The 21,109-nt window shown below is 41.8% G+C and overlaps 1 protein-coding gene and 1 pseudogene across 1 annotated transcript in view; one reads left to right on the top strand and one right to left on the bottom strand.

Annotated features, from left to right (window-relative positions):
• Positions 1-1,287: 1,287 nt before the first annotated feature.
• Positions 1,288-21,109, top strand: part of Rbm33 (RNA binding motif protein 33) — a 74,179-nt gene continuing 54,357 nt past the window's right edge. Inside the window, exons 1-4 of the mRNA XM_023712768.1 lie at positions 1,288-1,358; positions 2,784-3,096; positions 5,793-5,912; positions 18,650-18,821. Coding sequence (XP_023568536.1) covers positions 2,824-3,096; positions 5,793-5,912; positions 18,650-18,821 — 565 coding nt within the window. The 5' untranslated portion in view covers positions 1,288-1,358; positions 2,784-2,823. The remainder of the gene's footprint in view (positions 1,359-2,783; positions 3,097-5,792; positions 5,913-18,649; positions 18,822-21,109) is intronic.
• Positions 9,295-9,678, bottom strand: LOC105741899 (annotated as a pseudogene).

The following is a 21,109-nucleotide window of genomic DNA, read 5'->3' as shown; positions in this document are numbered from 1 at the left end:
TAGATAGGTAGGTGGTTATGTTTGGCTATCAAAAATACTATAATAAAGAGAAAGAGACAGTCAAATTTGAAAGTCTTAGTTTTGTAAGATACAGAATAAGTAGAAAAGTTAATTTTGCAATCTTTACTTTTTATAAAATAAATTATGTGTAAGTATATATGTGACTTTGACTTTCGGAGGAGGACTAGTAATTTATATATGCCTTTTATTCATAGTAATAATTTTATTTTTTAAAAAATATTTATTTGGTACAGGGTCTCACTACGCAGTTCAGACTCGTAGTGATCTTCCTATCTCAGCCTCCTCAGTCCTGGAATTACAGGTGTGCGCCGTTACGCCTGGCTTTGGGGCTGGCATGGTGTGTCTGGGGTTTTGGGACTGGCACTGCATGCTGTACTGGGGATTAAACTCTGGTCCTTGTGCTTGCCAGGCGGGTACTGAGACCGCTGAGCTATCTCCCTGGCCCAGTACATATTAATAATAGGTGAGGGAAGTGAGATTTTACTCTGCAGTCAAAAATTGGAATGTAGTTAATCTAACACAACTTAGAACTATTTACTAAATCAGTGACTTCCCTGCTTGCTGGCGGGATGTGTTCACAGCACTGACTAGGACCCAGAGAGCGCTTGTAGCATTTACTTTCACATGTGATCTTCCGTGGTCAAGGGCCCCCTACCGTTTCAGTTGGGTGATTAGCCTATCTTAAAAACTGCCGGTCTCCAGAGTGTTATTTCCACATGTCTGTAAGTGTCTTCAGATTTTAGATGCTGATGTGTCTAAGTTAGTCATATCTGGAATATAACCACTTTTTATGTGTGTATGGTAAGGAACAATTGTTTGGAAGTCTCCACTCAAGAATTTCCCACCCTTTTTCATTTTGTGTTAGAATTAGAATAAAACTGACCATTACACTTAACCACTTCCGTACTTCCGCAAATGTAGCATCTAAAAATTAAGGACACTGTGTGGTGTTCTTCCTTTAGATTCCTCAGAGTGGAATCTTTTTTTTTTTTGTTGTTGTTTGTTTGTTTGTTTGGCAGAGCTGGGGATTGAACTCAGGTCTCTGTGCTTGCCAGGCAAGCACTTATTCTACTGAGCCATCTCCCCAGCCCCTCTGTGTGGTATTCTTGATTGTCCATAGTAACATCAAACTGAGAAATGTTGGATGGCAAATTTTTAATAGCTTAAGGCTTTAAATAGTCCATTTAACATAACTTTATACCTTTAACATGTTTTTTTTTTTTGAAAGTGACAGGCACTAATTAAATTTATTTTAATTAGAATCAGTCAGATTTGTCAGATGAAGAGCTGAATGATGACCTTTTACAGAGTGATAATGAAGATGAAGAAAATTTCAGGTACTGAATATTAATTCATTAAAAGTGTTCTTTAATAGGATCTGTTTGTAAGTTATAATTAACAGTTGTAATTAAATAATGTGCTGTTGTATCTTTAGCATTTGATTACATTCTAAATGGCTTATTGTGTATTCTGATATAGAATCCATATGCGTTGCAATGGAAATAGATCTACTGCTTAAAATCAGAATAGGCCTTGCGTTTGATGGCTTTCACTTCAGTTAGTGTAGGTCATAACAACTCAGTATTGTTCTTACATTGCCCTTTGAAGAATTGCTTTGGTTAGATGAAGGACAGTGATAGTTACCTTAGACTCTTGCACCAGGTTGATGTTTATACTTTTGTTTCTGTTTAGACAATTTTTATTGATACATATTTTTATGTTAAATTACTATTTTGGAGAGAGATATTTAGTATAATACTCTGGCAGGTGGAAATGTTTTTTCTATTTTGTGAAGAAACATTGGCAAAATATATAATACTTCTTGGTTGTAAATGTAAATAAATACATGTTGTATAGTCTTGTCTTGTCATAAATTTGTTGGGGTTCAAGGAGATGGCTCAGTAGAATAAGAGCTTGCCTTACAAGCCCAAGGGCCTCAGTTCAATCCTGGGTTCTGCAAAAAACCCCACTTATTAAAGCTGGTGTTTTGAAGTCTGTTATATATTCAATTTTTTGTTGAGATTGGCTACTTAATATGTGTGAACATAGATTTATTTGCACCATCTTGCATTTGAAATGTTACCTTACATCTGTTTGTTTGGTATTTAGCTATTATGACATAGGATATGATTTTTTTGACGTGTGAAAAACCTGTATTTTACTTGGAAATTGCCAACTGTTTTTTAAAGACACTTGCAACTAGTATGCATTGTAAGTTATTTCAACAATCAAGTGTGTTTCCATATAGGTTTTTAATATTTTTATTTTCTTATAAATAGGAATATAAATTTACATTAGGTAGATTAATAACATTCCAGTTATGATTTTCTGCTTATGGAGCAATACTCTTGTGTTTACGGTGCATTCCTAGCAACACAGTCTGTCCATTCATTCTGTGGATTAGAAGAAAATATAAAGTGCTTGATTTCCGTCTTAGATTCTGCAGTCAGACCTGCTGCTTCCTTCTGGACTGAGGATTCTTGGTCAGAAGCTTCCCTGGGAGCGCTGCACAGGCTCTGTTCTCATTGCGAGTCTAGGGCACCAGTCTAGGGCACCAACTCGCCCAGCTCGCTGGCTCTGCATCTGCGCTTGTGGCTCCCGCCCAGCGTTGCGCTTCGAGCCTTGTTGGAGTAAGGCTGGCATAACTTTGCCAGCCATAGTTCAAGTCTTGTTAGAACATGTTTACAGTAGTATGCCAAAAAGTGATTTCATGTTGAGCTCCGTGTTCAGTGTGTCTCTCTTTGTATTTCTGTCTTCTCCAGTTCTCAGGATGTCACTGTCAGTCTCAATACAACATCTGGTATGGTCACATCGTTTGAACTTTCTGACAACACTAATGACCAGTCTGGAGAGCAGGAATCTGAATATGAACAAGGAGAGGATGAGCTAGCGTACCACAAATCTGATGGTCCTGAGTTGTATACGCAGGAGTACCCAGAGGAAGGACAGTACGAAGGCCACGATACAGAGTTGACAGAAGATCAAATAGAGTATGGGGAAGAGCCGGAGGAGGAGCAGCTCTACAGTGATGAAGTGCTGGACATCGAAATCAATGAGCCTTTAGATGAATTTACAGTGAGTCTTTTCTTCTTTGTATGGCTAGAGATAACATGGCTTCCTGTGCACAGGTTTCTAGACTGATTTGAAATCTATTTACCTCCCTCGGGAAGGAGGGAAATTAGACCTTATTATCACTGTCTGCCAGTTTCTTTATCTGAGCAATGACAAAGTTTATGTTGACAGCTTGTTTGGCCAGAGGTAATGCTCCTTTGTCATTCTGGAAGGCTTCAAATAATGGTGACCTTGAGGATTGCACCCTAAGGAAGAAAACAGCTTTGTGTGGTGGAGAACGGCTGTCAATTGTTAGAAGTACTTAATGCAGGGCTTTTATCCAGGCTTTAGACAAGATCTGATAAAGTCCTTCTAAGGTGAAAAGATTATTGACCTGCTAAAGACATCTTTAAGGTGCTAATATTCGAAAGTGATTGATGTCCTGTTCATTCATCCTTTTTGTAACTGAGAACTGTCTAAACCTGAATAAAGAGATTGGAGGTTAGTTTCACAAATGTCACACATAATTTTGTTATCTGTAATCGGGCAGCAAAGATTGTACTAATTTTTGTTTTGGAAAAATTGTTTTGGTAGGTAGTATTTTCTTTTTTCCTTTGTAATGTTGAACCATAAGGAAGAACAAATAAGATTGCTCATTTGTTATGAGAGAAGTGTTGTTTGAACTAAGCACTGAGTGATATTCCTGCAGGAAGGCTTGATTCCAGCTGTTGTGTAGACATTAGGGCTTTTAGAGCACCAGTATCCAGTGAAGCAGAGTGGAAATGGATTTGGAGTGGTGGCACCACTGGGGAGCCCAACTTGTGCAGGAGTGGCTCTTTATCTCTTCATAGCTTCGTTCAGAATGTGTGTCCATTTGAGGAAAACATTTGAAGATTGCTGAATGTTGGTCGGGAGTGTGTGTGTGTGTGTGTGTGTGTGTGTTCTTGGAAGAATGTTTTATGTAGAACCTTATGATATTTAATTACAGTCATGAGTGTGCTTGGATGTCTCAGTAGTTAAAGATTGGATTCTTTCTGAATACGTGATTTTGAGTTGATAAAGTAATGAAAAGATATTTGTGGTTTGGTAAGTAGAGTACTGCAGCAGCCTTGTGGAGCTCATCTCTGGAGCCTAATACTGGCATCTTCACTAGGTGGAGACGTGCTTTTTGGTGTTTGTATACTTTCTTAAAGTGGTATATTTAAAATCCTTGTTAAAGATTAAATCAAGATCTTCGAAAACAGTACCGAGGTATTTCCTGGAGCATGATTTGTCCTGTACATCAGTGAAATAATGTAAGTTAATAATCTTTGAGTGAATTCAGTGGTGTGATCTGTCTTTACTGATGTCCGAGCACTAGGCACACAAATATTACTCAGCCCTAAGAAGCCTGGAGCCTGGGTCCTGCCTTGTATTTGTTTGGCTGTCGTGCTTGCCTGTGAAGAAAAGCGGAGGTCAGCTACCGGAAGAGCTGACAGCAGTGCTCTGGCCTGCTTTCCTGTTACATTTCAAACTAAAAGATCCTTAAGTCTGAGTTTGGCAGGTCCTACTCCTGAGAGTAAATTGTTATTTTAAAACGTATCCTCTTATAACAAGGTCTATATATTACTTAGTTAGAAAATATTAGAAAGTTACTTGTTGGTGATATTTTTACATGCCATCACTGTGCGCAGGGCTATAAAAATGAACATACATTGAGAGTTCATGAAACTCTGAGTCATAAAAGCCCTTTCAGATTGACACTTTAAAGGGTAGCAGGCTGCCGTTTCCTGGTGAGAGCCTAGTGGTGTAGACTGGTACGCCCGAGTATGTTTGCGAGTATATTTGCGGAGGTTTTGATAAGCCTTTCTGACTGCCTTTGAAATTTGACTGTTCTGCTGCTAGTGAGTCAAAGACTGGAATTGGATTTTTAGGGTTGCTGACAGCTCTTGGGCACAGTAGCAGGCAGTGTGTTTGTATTGCGTTGAGGCAAGGCAGGTGTGGAACCTGAGGTGTTTTGCCCAGCTGCTTTCATTGGTGTGCAGGTAGATGGCCATGCCCCACACAGCGGGCTGTTAGCTCTGTAGGCTGTGTGCTCTGCTGGGATACGTGCTCTGTAATTGCTTGACTGCTCGTTTTTGCCACATGTCTGGGAATGCTGGGAAGCCTGCCTCGCCGAGCGGGATTACTACTTGCTCACTCATAGTACCAGGAGCAGCCCTGCTTTCTTCAGCAGATTGGAGATCTCCAACCAGCTCTCTTGCTTGCTTGCGTGAGCACAGAAGGGAAGCCTGTTTGTTGGTATAACTCTTAAGTTTCACAAAGAACTTGTCACCCAGGGGAGGGGCCTGGGACACAAACACCTATAATGGTTCTTTGTAAGAACCAGCTATATTGAGTTGATGGAATTGTCCCTAGTGTGCTTTCATTGCCTTAAAACTGGTGAGAACTGGTAATAATTTCAGTCCTTCCTGCTACCAAGCCCCTCTGAGAATGAGCATGCTTTCTTCTGCTTTCCTGGAGGTGACCTGGAGAAGAGCTGCTTTGGACAGGGCCCTGGCCCTGGGGAACTAGCCCGAGCATGCTGTGCTTAGTTCCTGAGTGTGTAGAGGTGGCGCTTAGTGCCTGTGCGCAGTCTGTTAGTTGCTATGGTAAAACTTGCTACGAGCATGATCTGTAAAGATGAAAAGTACTTAAAAAGCTGTGTGAGAAAAACTTGTCTTCTCTTTAATGGTCGTTAGGATGAAGAGTACTTGCAGGCTTATGGTGGGCAACAAGGGCTGCAAGAGCAGGAAGAATGTGTTGCTGAAGATGGATTAGATGAGATTACTGGTTCCCATGTTGTTCCTGAGACTGAAGAGGTATTTGTTCAACTTTTAAAAAGAGTAAAAAAAAAAATTGCTGGTTTTCCCTCCAGCTTTAAAATTGGCATCTTTTTAGCATTAGTGATAAGTTGAGACATCTTTTTGAATGATGAGTGTAGTAAAAAATTCCAACTTCCTAGACTTGCAGCAAAGTGGGTTCAGATGTACTGGCTTCCAGGTAGTGTGTGCCTTTTGGGTGTTACTGTTTTAAATGGTTTTGGGGGTTATCTTAATGTGGTATATAGGTTAGTGTTTATTAACTAGGAATATTAACTCAAATATTTTAGGTTTCCAATGTATAGATACCCTTTTAAGTGTTGAGGAAACAAAGAGGATAGGGCTTGATTTCTGACTTCATGGGACTTAGAAAGATGCTTGCAAATTCCTGTGGAGGACCACCTGAGCAGCTCTCCTTGAAAGAAGAGCGACTGTCTCCATTTTGACTAGCCTGACCCTATTTCCTCATATTGTTACATACAGAGCTGGCTGGGACTTCTGTTTATCCTTCAGTTGGCCTTAAGCAATATGTATTGGTCTAGCTGAGGCGCTGGTGATAGTCTTTGAAGGTGGTATGCGTGTTTCCCTAGTACAGGATGGTAGAGCTAAAGCTCCGTGCCACCGGCTGGGATAGAGCCTCGAGATAGAGGCTATGACTTCCTGGGGCTTGGAAGACTGCATCAAAGCTGAAGCACCAGACCCCCCCAAAACATTAGATACTAGCTCAGTAGCATAAAGCAGATTACTGTCTCTGCATATCCTCTCTGCATATGGCAGAGGTAAATGCAGGCCACCCCCCTAGTTCAGCTCACAGTAGTCACCTACTTCCCACAATTCTCAGTCATTCCTCCTCAAGCTACTCCCCCACTGAATAAAACCGCGTGAGGCCCTGGGTCAGCCTCTTGGTTGTGGAAAGCCATCTTCATGGCTGGACTTAGGGCCCTTTGGCTCCCCAATAATTATAAATATGTTTTAGTGTGTTTACCGTGGGTTGCACTGAGAATGGTAGATTGGAATTAACTTGATGGGATTCCAATAAATAACTTTGGGATTACAAATACTGGCTTCTTGGACCGAGACGAGGACCTGGAAGTGACTCCTACAATTCCTGTGGTGCAGAAGAAAAAGAGATGGCTCCCCAGAGCATCTCAGACAGCCAGGAGCTCCCTGGGTCTTGTGAGGAAGAGGTCGCCTCTAAAGACGTCTCACAGATGGACAGATCTGGGTGGGCCTGCAGTATGTTATAGCTCACTTGTCACCCAGTGTTGGCCATGGCCAAGTTGTGTAGGCCACAAAACTGTTCCGTAGTTGAGGTTTTTACTGATTTTCTTAAACATTTTTAGTGTTTTTCTCTCCCCCCCACATTTTCTTTAATGCTGCTTGTTTTTATACACACACACACATTTATTTATTTATTTATTTATTTATTTATTTATTGAATACAGGGTCTCTCTACGCAGTTTGGACTCGTAGTTATCCTCCTGTTTCAGCCCCCCCCCCCCGATTACAGGTGTGCGACACCAGGCCCATTTTCAGCTGCCCACACTGGGGTGGCATGGCATGTGGGACTAGGGACTGAACCCGGATCCTTGCACTTGCCAGGAAGGAGCTTAGATCGCTGAGCTTATCTCCCCAGCTCTTCTGGTTATTTGAGAGCTTGAAAATTGATGTTTGCTGGCCCAGCCCTTTATTTTCTTCAGGCGTTACCCTGAGGCTTTAGAAATTCGGCCCACAAAGTATTTTGATTACCTGTCCTCTTCCCCATCCACAAGGCCTCAATCTGAACTTGTAACCTTGGATCCACACAGGAACATTTCCTGGACATACTCTTTTCCACTCCCACATACTAACTTCGAATTTTCTTTTTGTGCATTCTGTCTCTGTTACTGTTTAAAAAACTTGAAGTGTGAAGAAAAGAGAGATGACTAGTGCAGGCACTGCCCTCCCAGATCTGCCAGTGTCGAGGAGTGTGTCTAGGCCAGGGAACCAAGTCAAAGCTGAAGACATTAAAAAGGTGGGGAGATGACCCATCACAGGAGTCAACCCAACTGGCAGTGTAATTGGCATGATCACTTAGTTTACATATGATAGTACTTCTTTATTTGCATTTTATTTTGGCGGAACTGGGGATTGAACTCAGGCCCTTGCGCTTGCCAGGCAAGGGCTTCTTCTACTAAGCCATCTCCCCAATCCCATGATAGTACTTCTGACTTTAAAAATATTTGCTATTAAAATTTAGCTGACAGTAAAGGAATTTTTTCCTTTAAAATATGAAAAGGAAGTAGAAGGTGGCTAAAATTTGGTGCTTTTCTTCTTCTTCTTTTTTTTTTTTTTTTTGGTGCTTTTCTTTTCGAAGACGAAGAATTACAGGCAATATGGGTTGAACTCTGGTGGTTTCTTGCTGCTGTTATCGCTCACCTGGAAGTGTTGTCTTTCTTTTTAAACAATATGCCTTATAACTTAATGTTAAGTTTAATAATTAGTATTTTTTTTTGCGGAACCAGGGATTGAACTCAGATCCTTGCGGTTGCCAGGGAAGCGCTTATTCCACTGAGCCATCTCCCCAGCCCCTTAATAATTAGTATTTTAAAGAAGTTACCTCTATCTTTTTTCTTTGGTTGTTGATTTGGTTTATGTTGCTTGTTCTTAAGTTGACTCTTAATTTTTCTGTAGTGTTTTTTGCTCGGGGTGTGTGTGTGGTGTGCTAGGGGATGAAACCCAGGATCTCAGATCTCTTAGGCAAGCACTCCCATCACAGAGCTTCCCCCAACCCACTCGCAGGGCTGCACTAGTTCTTACTTGGAGCCACGTGTGTTTCTTTTTCCCCTAGCAGCACGTATTTTAAGCTTGTTTTCTTAAATTCACTATTAATCAGCTGAAAAGATAATTACTTTGGGCTTTCAGTGTTGAGAAGTATGATGGGTGTAACATTATTCTTTCCCTTTCAAGGAGTATTTTAGATATCCTCAGTTCGTTGCATTTCCATGTAAATTCTGGAATGTATTTGTTTATACCAAAAAATCTAATTGGAGTGTGTGTGCACTTGTAAAGAAATAATTTCCTGAAAAAAAATCTGGTTGGAGTTTTGATAGAGAAGGAATTGTATCTTTAGATCAAATTGGGGAAAACTAACCTCTTAAGTATTCTATTGCCTGTTAATAAAAGACATTTTAATCATTTATAATCTAATAATTCTAATTGTGCCCTTCTCCTTTCCCTTCTTCCATCCTTGCCTTCTCCTGCCTTACTGACCTCCAGTGCAAGTGCTGTGCACCAGTGGGACAACTTTCTTGTCTTTTTGTTTGTTTTTTGCATTTTTTTGTGATTTTACTGAAACACAAACACGCACACAGGCCATCTACTCGTTTTCTTCACTGTGCAGCCTGGCATTGGGATTGGTGACTCAGATGGCTAGCTGGGCTGCTCTTTCCACGATGGCCTTGTGGTTCTTAGAGGAGACGTTGTGAGCAATCTCTGCACAGTAAGACTTGTTGCACATCAGCAGCACCTCCAGCTCCTTCACATTGTGCACCAGGAACTTCCGGAAGCCACTGGGCAGCATGTGCTTTGTCTTTTTGTTACTTCCATAACCTATGTTGGGCATCAGGATCTGGCCTTTGAACCTCCTCCGCACCCTGTTGTTGATGCCTCTGGGTTTCCACCAGCTGCGCTTAATTTTGACATATCGGTCTGACTGGTGCTGGATGAACTTCTTGGTCCTCTTTTTGATGATCTTGGGCTTCACGAGGAGTCTGAGGGCTGCCATGGTGCCAAGAGGGAGGTGGCTACCACTTTTTTTTTTATGGGGAAAGATACTCAGTAAAAATTTCATCCTTAAATACGCTATCTGGAAGTTTTGTAATCAGCTGAGATTTTTAAAAAATGGGTGAATTTTGTCAATACCTTTTCCATATATATTAAGATAATGTTTTTATCCCTTATTTTATTAGTATGAATTAAATAAACTTTTTGACAATTATAATCCCAACTATTTCTATTTTGCCAGTTTTTCCACTAGTGTCCTCCTGGGCTGGGATCAAATCCAGCTTACCATGTGGTTGTCATGTCTCTCTTCTGTTCTCAGGTTTCTTGTTAGTCTGCAGCCTTCCGGGTGTCCTGTGGTCTACCTTCCGGGCAGGCTGGACTTTTCTTACAGTTGGGCTGCACTGAGGCTTTTGGCAAGTCTACCCCAGAGCTGCAGCGCCCTTCTCCTGTCGTCCTCCCCCGGGCTCCTGTTACCCGTGTTTCATAGTGCAGGTCCTTGCCTTAGTCTGATCTTGGGCAAGTTTTCTAAGTCTAGGCTGCCCTCCAAGGGGCAAGGGAAGGGACTTAGCTCCACCTTCTGGAGGCGGAGGCATGTACACGATTTTGGCTCTGGCTAAGGTTCCTTACATTGAGTTTTGTATGATCACCTTGTGTGTCTAGGTACACTCCACTTGGTTGTTCTATGTTACCGAGCATGAAAAACTTGGAAGCAGGGTTGTTTTTTTTTTTTTTTTCTTTTTTCTGATTTGGATTTTGTTTTCCTATTTCAGAGATTTACTCACTGTTTCTGTTCAGATTCAGGAGTTGAATATTGAGTCCTTTAACACACTAAACTCGTGTTCATTTCAGAATTCAGTGGAGAATTTAAAAGTATTTATCAGTCTGTGTTTGCTCCCCCTTAGGACATTTAATTCTTTATAAATACATCTGTGGTAAGGCCAAGGTATACCTATTTGTTAAGCAGCCTTGTTAAGCACTTCCATAATGATTTTCATATGTACTATTTATTAAGAGCTAAAAGTTGCTCAGATTTTTTTTTTAATTTTAAAGAGAAAAAATAAATTTCACTGTTATCCTGTTATCTTGTTTTGAAATTTATTGTGTTATCTTTAAATTAGTTGCAGAGTAGAAGATAGTAGCATTTAATTGTCCAAACAGTATTAACCAAAGCTTTCTTTTGAGCGAACTAAGAAATTAGTAGTATCACTATCTTAACTGTTTTTTTTTGTTTGTTTTTTCCTTTTCTCCATTTCCCTATCATTGAAATTTCTTCCCATTTTACAATATCTATTATATATTTTGGGTCTTATTGACTCTTTACTCTTTCAGCTTCTCACACTAGGGAGACGATACACTGTTTACACATGTGTGCCTGTTACCTCCCTTACGAGTATGCTTTCGTGTTGCATCCATTTACCTATAAAAAAAATCTAGCCCTCTTTATGGATGAGCAGTACTCCATTGTATAAAAAGACCACATCTTTTTTTTATACATTCCTCAGTTGATGGACATTTGGGTTGTTTTCAAGATTTAGCTGTTACAAATTGTGCTGCTATAAACATAGGTTCACATATATCAATGGCATATGTTGTTTTTAATTCTTCTGGGAAGAAACCAGGCAAGGGAATAGCTGAATAAAATGCAACCTCCAATTCTAGTTTTTTTTAAGGACTGCACACTGACTTCCACCGCGGTTGTACCTGTCTACCCTGCCAACAGTGAAGGATTTATTACACAGCTCCTCCAGTGTTTGTTATTGCTTGATTTCTTGGTGATAGCCATTCTTTCTGGAGTGAAATAGAATGTCATTGTTGTTTTAGTTTGCACTTCTCAAAGGACCAGTGAGACTGAACATTTTTTTAATATATTTGTGTGTTGTTTGTATTCAGCTGAGAAGCGTGTATTCATGTCAGATGCCCTTTTTTTGATTGGGTCTTTAAATTTGGGAGGTCTGATTTAAAAAAAAATTCTCTATTTTTATTTTTAGGGAAGGGTCTATAGGGTGTTCAGGATCTCATTACTCGATCAGACTTGTCATGATCCGCCTGTTTACAGCCTCCTAAGAGCTGGGATTACAGGCACATGCCACCACGCCCAGTCTCAATTGCTGTCTCAACAGGTCCCCAGGGTCAGGGTTGGCACGGTAGGCCCCGGGGATCAAACCCCGGGCCTGCCCCTGCTTGTAGGAGCTTTAATCTGCTGAGCTACTTGACGGGCCCTTCTATATGTTTTTGGTAGTAGTCCTTCGGATGAGGAGCAGCTGGCAAGTATTCCCACATTGTGGGTTGTCTCTTCATTCTGTTGATGGATTTTCTTCCTGTATAAGAACTTTTTTAGTAAGCTGAGATCCCAGTTGTTGATTCTTTGCGACAGTTCCTGTGCACTCAAGGTTTTGTACCATAGTCTTTGCCTGCACCAGTGTTTTCAAGAGTTTTACCTATTCTGTCTTCCAGCAGATTTAATGTTTCTGTTTTAATATTTAGATCTTTGATTCATTTTGAGTTTAGTTTAGTGCATAGAAAAATATATGGGTTCAGTTTTCATCTTTGGATTGTAGTGCCCCCTTCTTTACCTTTGTTGCCAACAATCGCGGGTGCTATTCTAGGTCTCTTCTACTTCCCAATGAATTTTAGGATTGTTTTATCTAATTCTGTGACATATGCTGTTGGAATTTTGATTGGAATTACATTGAATCTGTAGAACAGGTTTTTTTTTGGGGGGGGTGGGCAGAACCGGGGATTGAACACAGGCCCTTGCGCTTGCCAGGCAAGCGCTTATTCTACTGAGCCATCTCCCTGGCCCCGTGTAGAACAGTTTTGGAAGTATGGCCATTTTCACTATATTGGTTCTTCCTACCCAAAACCGGGGATATCTTTCCATTTTCTGGTGTCTTCTTCAATCTCCTTTTTCAGAGTACTGTAGTTTTCAGTGTAGAGTTTACTTCACTAGATTGATTCGTAGGTATTTCAGTTTCTTGGATGCTGTTGGAACAGGTGCTCTTTGCCTCATTTCTCCCAGTGAATTTGCCGAGCATGTACAAGAAGGCTGTTGACTTTTGAGTGTTGACTTTGTGTCCAGCTATGCTGCTGAATTTGTAGTATTAAACCTAGCAGTATTTTAGTGGGGCTTTTGGAGTTTTCTATTTAGAGTATTTTGTCATCCAGAAATAATGATAGTTTAACTATTTCCTTTCCTATTGTTTTCCCATTATTTCTTTCTCTTCCTAATTGTTCTAGCTAAAGTTTCCAGGGTTGTATTGAATTAAGAGTAGAGACAATGGACATCCTTGCCTTGTTCCTGATTTTAGAAAGGTTTCAGTCTTTGTCCTTTTAGTATGATGTTGGCTTGCTGGTTTGTCATAGATGGCTTTTATCAGATTGAGATAAAGGCCATCTATTCCAGTTTTCTGTAAGGTTTTCTTTTTTGAATCATAAATGAGTGCTGGACTTTGTCTGACGCATTTTCTGCATCTGATAAGATGCACTTAGGATTTTTGACCTTGCCTCTTAATCTGCTGTGTTACAGTTATTGATTTGTGTATGTTGACCACCTCTGCATCCCTGGATGAATCCCACTTGGTCATGGTGTACAGTCTTTATGCCTTCTGTTTGCCATTGTCTTAATGAGAATTTTTTGCATCTGTGTTCTTTAGGAAGATTGGCCTGTAACTTAATTTCTTAGTTGAGTCCTTTTTCAGTTTTGGTATCAGCATAATGCTTCCAGGAATGAATTCAGGAGAACTGCTTCCCTTCCAATTTCATTGGAGGAATTTAAGAATTAATAGTGTTGGATCTTTTCTAAATTTCTTGAAGAATTCAGAGTGAATCTGTCAGGGCCTGGGCTTTTCTTTGTTGGTAGGTTTTTAATTACATCTTTGATTTTATTGATAGATCATGCTTTATTAATGATTTTTATATCCTTGCTTGAGCTTTGGTAATTCATATGTGTCGAGGAATCTGGCTGTTTTTTTCTACATTTCCTTATTAGCATGCAAGTTTTCAAAGCAGATATAGATGATCTTCTGCATTTCTGCAGGATCTGTTGTGATTTCACACATTTCATTCCTGATTGCATGGATTTGAGTCTTTTTTATAAAGTTGGATAAGGATTGGTCGATTTTATTTAATCTTTGAAAGATCAACTCTTCATTGATTCTTTGTAGTTTTTTTAGTCTCCAATATGTTAATTACTGGTCTGGTCTTTAATTTTTTCCTCTCTCATACGAGTTTTTGGTTTAGCCTGTTTCTCTTGCGTTAGAAATTTGAGGTTCATCATTGAGTTTTTTGTTTTGTTTTTTAAATGTATTTGGTTGTTATAGGGTCTTACTACACAGCTTGGACTCATAGTGATCCTCCTGTTTTCAGCGTCCTTGGTCCTGGGGTTACAGGCGTGTGCCACTCTGCCAGGACTCTGTGGTCTCTCAGCGCGCCCTGTGGGTGGGGCTGATGGCATGTGATGCTGGAGATAAAACTGTGGTCCTTGCACTTACCTAAGCAGGCACTTTATGCATTTTTGTTTTTGTACCTAGGACTGAACTCAGGGCTTCCAGTTTCCTAGGCAAACATTCTACTGCTGAGCCAAATCCCCATCCCCTAAAATGGAATAAGGTGTTTTTTTTTTTTTTTTTTTTTCCTCGAATGTCTGCAGGGCACTTTTGGCTAGCTGGAGTGTTGTGGGGATCGAACTACAGCAATCTGAGGCTGACAGGTTTGTGGAAGCAGCCACTTAAAGAACTGAGCTAGGGCCAGGGCCCCTAAGCAGGCACTTTAGTATGCTGAGTTATCTCACCAGCCCTGCGTTGTTTGTGTTTGCTCTATTTTGCAGATAGGGGTATTCGCTACTACAAATGTCCCTCTTAGGACTGCTTTCACCCATAAGTTCCATATGTTCTATTGTCATCACTTAATTGTAGAAACTGTCTCATTTCTTTTTAAATTTCATCAGTGACCTGTCGTTCAGGAGGGTGATATTTAATTTTTTTGTGTTTATGAAGTTCTTGTGGTTTCTTTGGCTATTAATTTTCTGTTCATTATACTATGGTCTGACAGTATTCATGGAATAATTTCAACTTTTTTGGGTTTACATAAGTGTGTTCTGTGAAGTCTTACGTGGTGTATTTTGGAGAACATCCATAGGTGATTTGGTTCTTTTCCCTAACGTCTTCTAAGATTCTTTGCTTGTGTTGAATTTTGGGATATAGATTACAATATGTCAGACTAGGTTTTTTTTATCATGGCTAACTGAAGTTCTGTATATCTCACTTATATATGTCGAAATCTTTTTTTCTACCAGAGAAGTTTTGTCCCATGACATCCGAACAGTTTTTTAAAAAACATCCTTTGTGCTATCTCCTGCTTTTTCAGACTCCAGCCCTGAGTTGCTCTCTGCTTCATCCAGCAGCTCCTGCATTGCTTTCTGGTGGCCCCTTGCTTTTGTAAAGAAGTTACTTGGTTTTCTTTTTCTGGAGGCTCATTTAGTTGTTTATGGTAACCACTTCAGAGTGTGGAGGTGGGTAGCTCTGGGATTGTTGTACCTCACTGCGCCCTGGGCCTGCCTCTGGTGTTGCGTCTTGTTTAACTGTCTTCTAATCATCCTTCTTTCTTTTTGCTTGCTTAGTTTAATTCCTGCGGTAATGCTTATAAATTTCGTATGGTAGATTACCTGTGGTAATTCCGGTGTCTGGGTGTTAACTCGGAGAGGCCTTTCTTTTCTTTGCCATTTACCACTCGGCCATCTGGATGCGCCTTCTGTGCACCAAAGTCCAGGTTTTCAAAATCAGTTGGTGCCTGTAAATCAAACCTTTGAATATTTCTGGTAATATTTGTCATGAAATGAAAGTATAAAACCTGTACTTTCATGGTGATTTTTGTAAGAACTAAATCTTTCTGGTTTGCATAATCAGTAAGTAAAAAAGTCAAAGTTTTGAATACTTTCAGTGATATCCACAAGGGAATAAGTTTATATGTTTAAGTTCTTATACAGGGGTCAGGGAGATGGCTCAGTGGGATAAGCGCTTCCCTGGCAAGTGCACGGGCCTGAGTTCAAGCCCCGGTTCCACCAAGAAAAGAGAAGAGAAGAGAAGAGAGGATTTCAATGTAAAATATAAAACTAAATTCTTATACAGTAGAATCATAATAAATTTTTATGTTGTAATTTGCTTCTGTTTTTAGCAAAGCTTTGCTTGTGAATAGAATTTTGTTTGTGAAATTATGCAAAGATTGGTATTTTGGTAAATTAGTTAGTTTTTTTTTTTTTTTTTTTTTTTTTTTTTTGGGGGTTTGTTTTTTTTTTTTGCGGAGTTAGTTAGTTCTTTTGGTGATATGGTCAAAGGTGAGTCCTGTTCTTAGACCAGAGGTTAGTAACAGTATTAAAGGAATGTATCTGTCACAGTGAATTGTTAGGTGGTTGGGAGGTGACAGGTGCCGTCATTCATTATGCGTGCATAGCTGTAGTCAGTTCAGGCCTGGCTGGACTCCTGGTATGTGGGTCAGGGCCTGCTTGGCCTACGAGACTTGGGCCAGAAGTTTGCCTTGTAGGACAGTGCTAGCAGTCTAGAAACTACCCTTGGGTTGTCCTTTTTTAATTACGTCTGCCCTCCATTCCTGACCACTGGACACCAGTAAGGTGGTTTTGTCTCTTGGGGAATGTCACATAAATGGAGTCATTGCAGCATGTGATTTTGGAGGGGGCTGATCTTTAGATCAGCCCCCTCCAAAGTTCATACCTTTTAATTGCTAGCCGCACTTTAGGGTTTGGATATAACATGTGCCTCCATCCACACTCCTTGAAGGCCATGTGTTCTTAGTTTTGGTGTTCGGGAATAGAGCTGTAAGCATTTCCCTGCAGGATTGTACTTGAATACAAGGGAATCATTTCTCTAATGTAAACCCCTAGAAGCGGGACTGCTGGATGACAGTCTGTTTTTTATTGCCTTCTTTTGTTGTTGGACTGTAGTATTTGTTTCAGAAATAGTTTTCAGTTCATAGTCCTCTTTAGATTTCTTGGATGGAGAATAAACTAAGTTTTAGTACTGCTATGTTTACTTTGAATTTGGGAAGTCTTGGGAGCTATAGTTGCAACAGTTGCTGTATTAGATCTTTGTACATGTGGTGCGGCTTTTTTGTTCACTGTGTTCTGTGGAATCTGGAACATCTAAGAGGAAGAAATGCGGACTTCGGGGTCCCACTCAGCCATGCTCAGCCAGAATCTGCTTTGAGCAGTCTTCCCAGCAAGGGACATATGTCCCGAGGTAAGTGCTGAGGAGAGTAGCCTGCTGCAGAGAGCAGCCGAGAGGGCGTGGCCTCCCACATTTCTCTCAGGCCCCTCTCTCAGATTTCATAGACCCGGGAAGAGGGCCGTTTGGCAGCACACCAGTAGGAGCTCAAGGCTGGCTGCTGTAGGTGCTCCAGTAGCTGACCATTGGGCATCCAAAGGAGTATTGCACTCAGGCAGAAAGGAAGCTGTGGTTTGCAGCCATCCTTCTAGTGTATTTCTGCTTGAAGGGCTTACTGCAGAGTATGTGCATTTGTACTCCCCCACCCCCACCCCCGTGGAAAATGTTGAGAAAGGAAAGAATGAGATAGTGTCATAGTTTTTTTCTTTCACTTGTGAGTTTAATACAGCAGTTACTAGTAAAGACAATTTAAAAATTATTCATCATAGAATAGAGACACAGATTCTTCTTTCATTAAATTACAGTGTTTAAGTGAACTTCACACTCAGTCAACACCTATCTTCCACTTAAGAGTGATCCCTGAGCCTGACTTGTGGAGAAATGAAGTGATACTCGGCAGGAAGAATCAATCTATCTATCTATCTATCTATCTATCTTTCTTTCTTTCTTTCTTTCTTTCTTTCTTTCTTTCTTTCTTTCTTTCTTTCTTTCGTGGCCAGCTCAGCCCACCAGGGGCCGGGGCTGGCTGGCATGTGGTGCTGGGGGATTGAACCGCTGTCCCTGTGCTTTGCTTAGCTTAGCTTGTTCTAAGTAGGTGCTTTAGACCACTGAGTCATCTCACCAGCCCCTGGAAGAACTGTCTTTGAGGAAGCTACTTTAGTTTGGAGTGAGACTAGAGGAAGTTTGGGGTACCAGTATAACAACAGAATAGGGCCGGGGAGATGGCTCAGTAGAATAAGTGCTTCCCTGGCAAGTGCAAGGGCCTGAGTTCAATCCCTGGTTCTGCCAAAAAAATAAATAAAAGTTGGTTTTGGGGGAGGTGCTGGAGAAAGCAGTACTTTAATTGGGTGCAGCCCTAGGGCTCAGAGAAAGCCCGCCAGCAGCAAGGAGGGCGAGGAGGCGGGAGCTTGCGTGGGGAGGCCAGTGCAGCAGCAGCGAGCCCCATGGCAGTGCTGCCCGCTCCCCTGGCATGAGGTGGAAGTGAGCCCGTGTAATCGGAAGCGTGAGGTGTCATGTAATTGAAGGTGCAGGGTGGGGTGTGCAGGACTCAGAGAATTCTTTTGTTTAACTTAGATGGAATATTTAAGTTTTAACTTAGGTTGAAATTCTATTCTGTTCAAGTTCTGTTGTGTGTTTTTTTTTTTTAAATTTTATTTATTTATTTGTGTGTGTGTGTGTGTGTGTGTGGCCAGCTCAGCCCACCAGGGGGCGGGGCTGGCTGGCATGTGGTGCTGGGGGATTGAACCACGGTCCCTGTGCTCTGCCAAGCTTGTTCTGAGTAGGTGCTTTAGACCACTGAGCCACTTCTGTTGTGTTTTGCAATGATGTTGATTAGACATGACAGTGGAACACTATATTAACTATAAGCAGGACTTTGAGATTTTTCCAATATTAATTTTTAACACTGGAAATTATTTTTTCCTTGGGTCAGTTCAGTGTTTCTTGTGGCTCCAGGAGAGGACGTTATGAAATAATGTTCACACCACGGGTATAAGCAGCCTAATGTATTTTGGCGTTCTTCAACAGTAAGCTTGTATGAACAGAAAATCACTTTCCCTCTCCATTTGCTTTCTGCAGGGAGGTATGGAAACCCTGGAAATCCAGAAGGACATAAAAGAAGAATCCGATGAGGAAGATGATGAGGATGAAGAATCTGGGCGGTTGCGTTTCAAAACTGAAAGGAAAGAAGGAACAATTATTAGGCTATCGGATGTAACTAGAGAGAGAAGGAACATTCCAGAAACTTTGGGTAACTTGCTTGTCTTAATCCCTCTTCATCTCATTTCACATTTGTTTGTAGTTTTGTTAAAATTAATCACACGAAGAAAGAGGGCTTCCCACAGGTGATCATGGCTGTTCCTGTAAGGTGGATTGTCTGCCAGAGACCAGTGCTCGGGAGACAGTGCTGTAAAGGCCCTTTTGTCTGCAAGTGCAGTTTGAATAAAAACTGTGAGATTGCTTGTTTTTAGTAGTTTTCTTTTGCCACCTGTGGTCTAGAGCTGCTTTCCTACAGTCTGCTTTCCTGGTGGTTCCGGGCAGGGTGGTAGTCGGGTGCGGGGGACCTCCCAAAGACCTTGGAGTCACTGGTGGCGATTGTGGACCAAATCGGGTTGACCGTGCATCGCCAGCACCCTCATGGCCCCTCTTTTGGGCTTTCCGCTTCTGTTTGCCTTCCTTTTGGTGCTGAGTGAGGAACTTGATATACAGCTAATGAGCCGTCACTCTGAGCACACTGTTGTTGGGGTGTGCTGAGAGGGCTGTGGCTCACAGCAAGGACCCCATGCCTCGCCTGCAGTAGGCTCCAGTGTCCCTTCCCACCGAGCAGTGGTTCTCAAGCTTACCTGAGTGGCAGACTCGCCAGAGAGAGGCTGGCTTGCAGTCTTTGGTAGGAGTGCTTGCCTGGAATTGCCTCCAGGACTTCATTAAGTTTTTCAACCCTCTCCTAGCTGTCCAGAGAGCTAAGCTTTGTGCCGACTCAAGTGCTGCTGCTGTCCGGGCTGAAGTCCAGATATGCGGAGTGTCTGGACAGCAGGACACTATATTAACTGTAGTCTATATTAACTGTAGTCTGAAGTCCAGATATGTGGAGTGTCTGGACAGCAGGACACTATATTAACTGTAGTCTATATTAACTGTAGTCTGAAGTCCAGATATGCGGAGTGTCTGGACAGCAGGACACTATATTAACTGTAGTCTCACCCTGCAGAGGGTGAGAGCGACAGGACAACAGTCTGTGCCTGCTCTGTGGTTGTGGTCTAGCTCACTGGTGGCAAACCTGTGGCATACGTATCATTTTTCTTTGAAGGCAAAGGATATTTTTTTAAAAATTTATTTATTTATTTATTTATTTATTTATTTATTTATTTATTGTGTGTGTGTGTGTGTGGCCAGCTCAGCCCACCAGGGGCGGGGCTGGCTGGAATGTGGGGCTGGGGGATTGAACCGCGGTTCCTGTGCTTTGCTAAGCTTGTTCTAAGTAGGTGCTTTAGACCACTGAGCCATCTCACCAGCCCCTGAAGGCAAAGGATATTAATGTGTGAATTTTTTTTTCTAAACTACAGCTGCAGTAGTTTTTGGATTTAATTGCAGTGTTGGTACTTTGTGTGTGTGTGTGTGTGTGTGTGTGTGTGTGTGTGTATTTGCGGAACCGAGGATTCAACTCAGGCCTTTGCACTTGCCAGGCAAGCGCTTATTCAATTGAGCTATCTCCCCGGCCCCCTAGTGTTGGTACTTTGTGATAAGGAAATGGGCTCTGGCTTACAGTTTGAGCACTTGTCTAGAAGGTTCACCACCACCGGCCTAGCTACCAGTCAGTGTCAGGCTCTCACCCCTCACTTTATGTTAGGAAGCATTGTTTGTAGTTGTTTTTAACCCAGAATGTGAGCATGTGTGTTGGAGGGGCAAGGACCAGTCTTGCGGTGGACACAAAGCTTGCAGGCCTGGAAGTGAGCGGCAGTGAGCTATCTTTTCATGTAATGCTGCTGCGCAGGAGATAGAGTCTGCTTTGTACTCACCCTTCTCTCTCTTTCCTGTCGAGTTGCTTTTTTCTCCACCTTTGGCCAAGATTTCTCTGGACTTGCTCAGGTTGTGGTGTGAAGGTTACCAGTTTGTGTGAACCAATTTCCTAGGGACAGCATTGTTTCTAAGAAAGTGAATCTGAATTCAAGAGCAATTATCTTAACATGGGAGGCTAGAAAAACAAAAGTACTTGAAGAGGAATTGGCCACATAGCAGTAGAAACTGAGTGATCTGGGTTGTAATAAGCTGGGGAGCTCCTCGCAGTTGTGGCCCTCAGGAGCTGGGCTCGGCGTGAGGATGCTGGCCACCGGACACGTGAGAGCAGAGCTCTGGGTGCTCCCATGGTTGCGAGGCTGGCAGCCGGCAGAACACATGGGTACCGCTCCCCCGCATCCAGGTGGCTGCTGGCTGTGGTGGACTTGCTGGGCACCTCGCCTCCTGTGCTGCTTCCCCGCCCACACTGCCCTGCCAGTGTCCACCTCCTCCTCCTATTCTAACCTGAGCACTGATAGTGCCCTC

This window comes from Octodon degus, unplaced genomic scaffold (assembly GCF_000260255.1).
Source record: "Octodon degus isolate 3935 unplaced genomic scaffold, OctDeg1.0 scaffold00027, whole genome shotgun sequence".
Classification (NCBI taxonomy): Eukaryota; Metazoa; Chordata; class Mammalia; order Rodentia; family Octodontidae; genus Octodon; species Octodon degus.
This window is presented reverse-complemented; position numbering and strand designations above follow the sequence as displayed.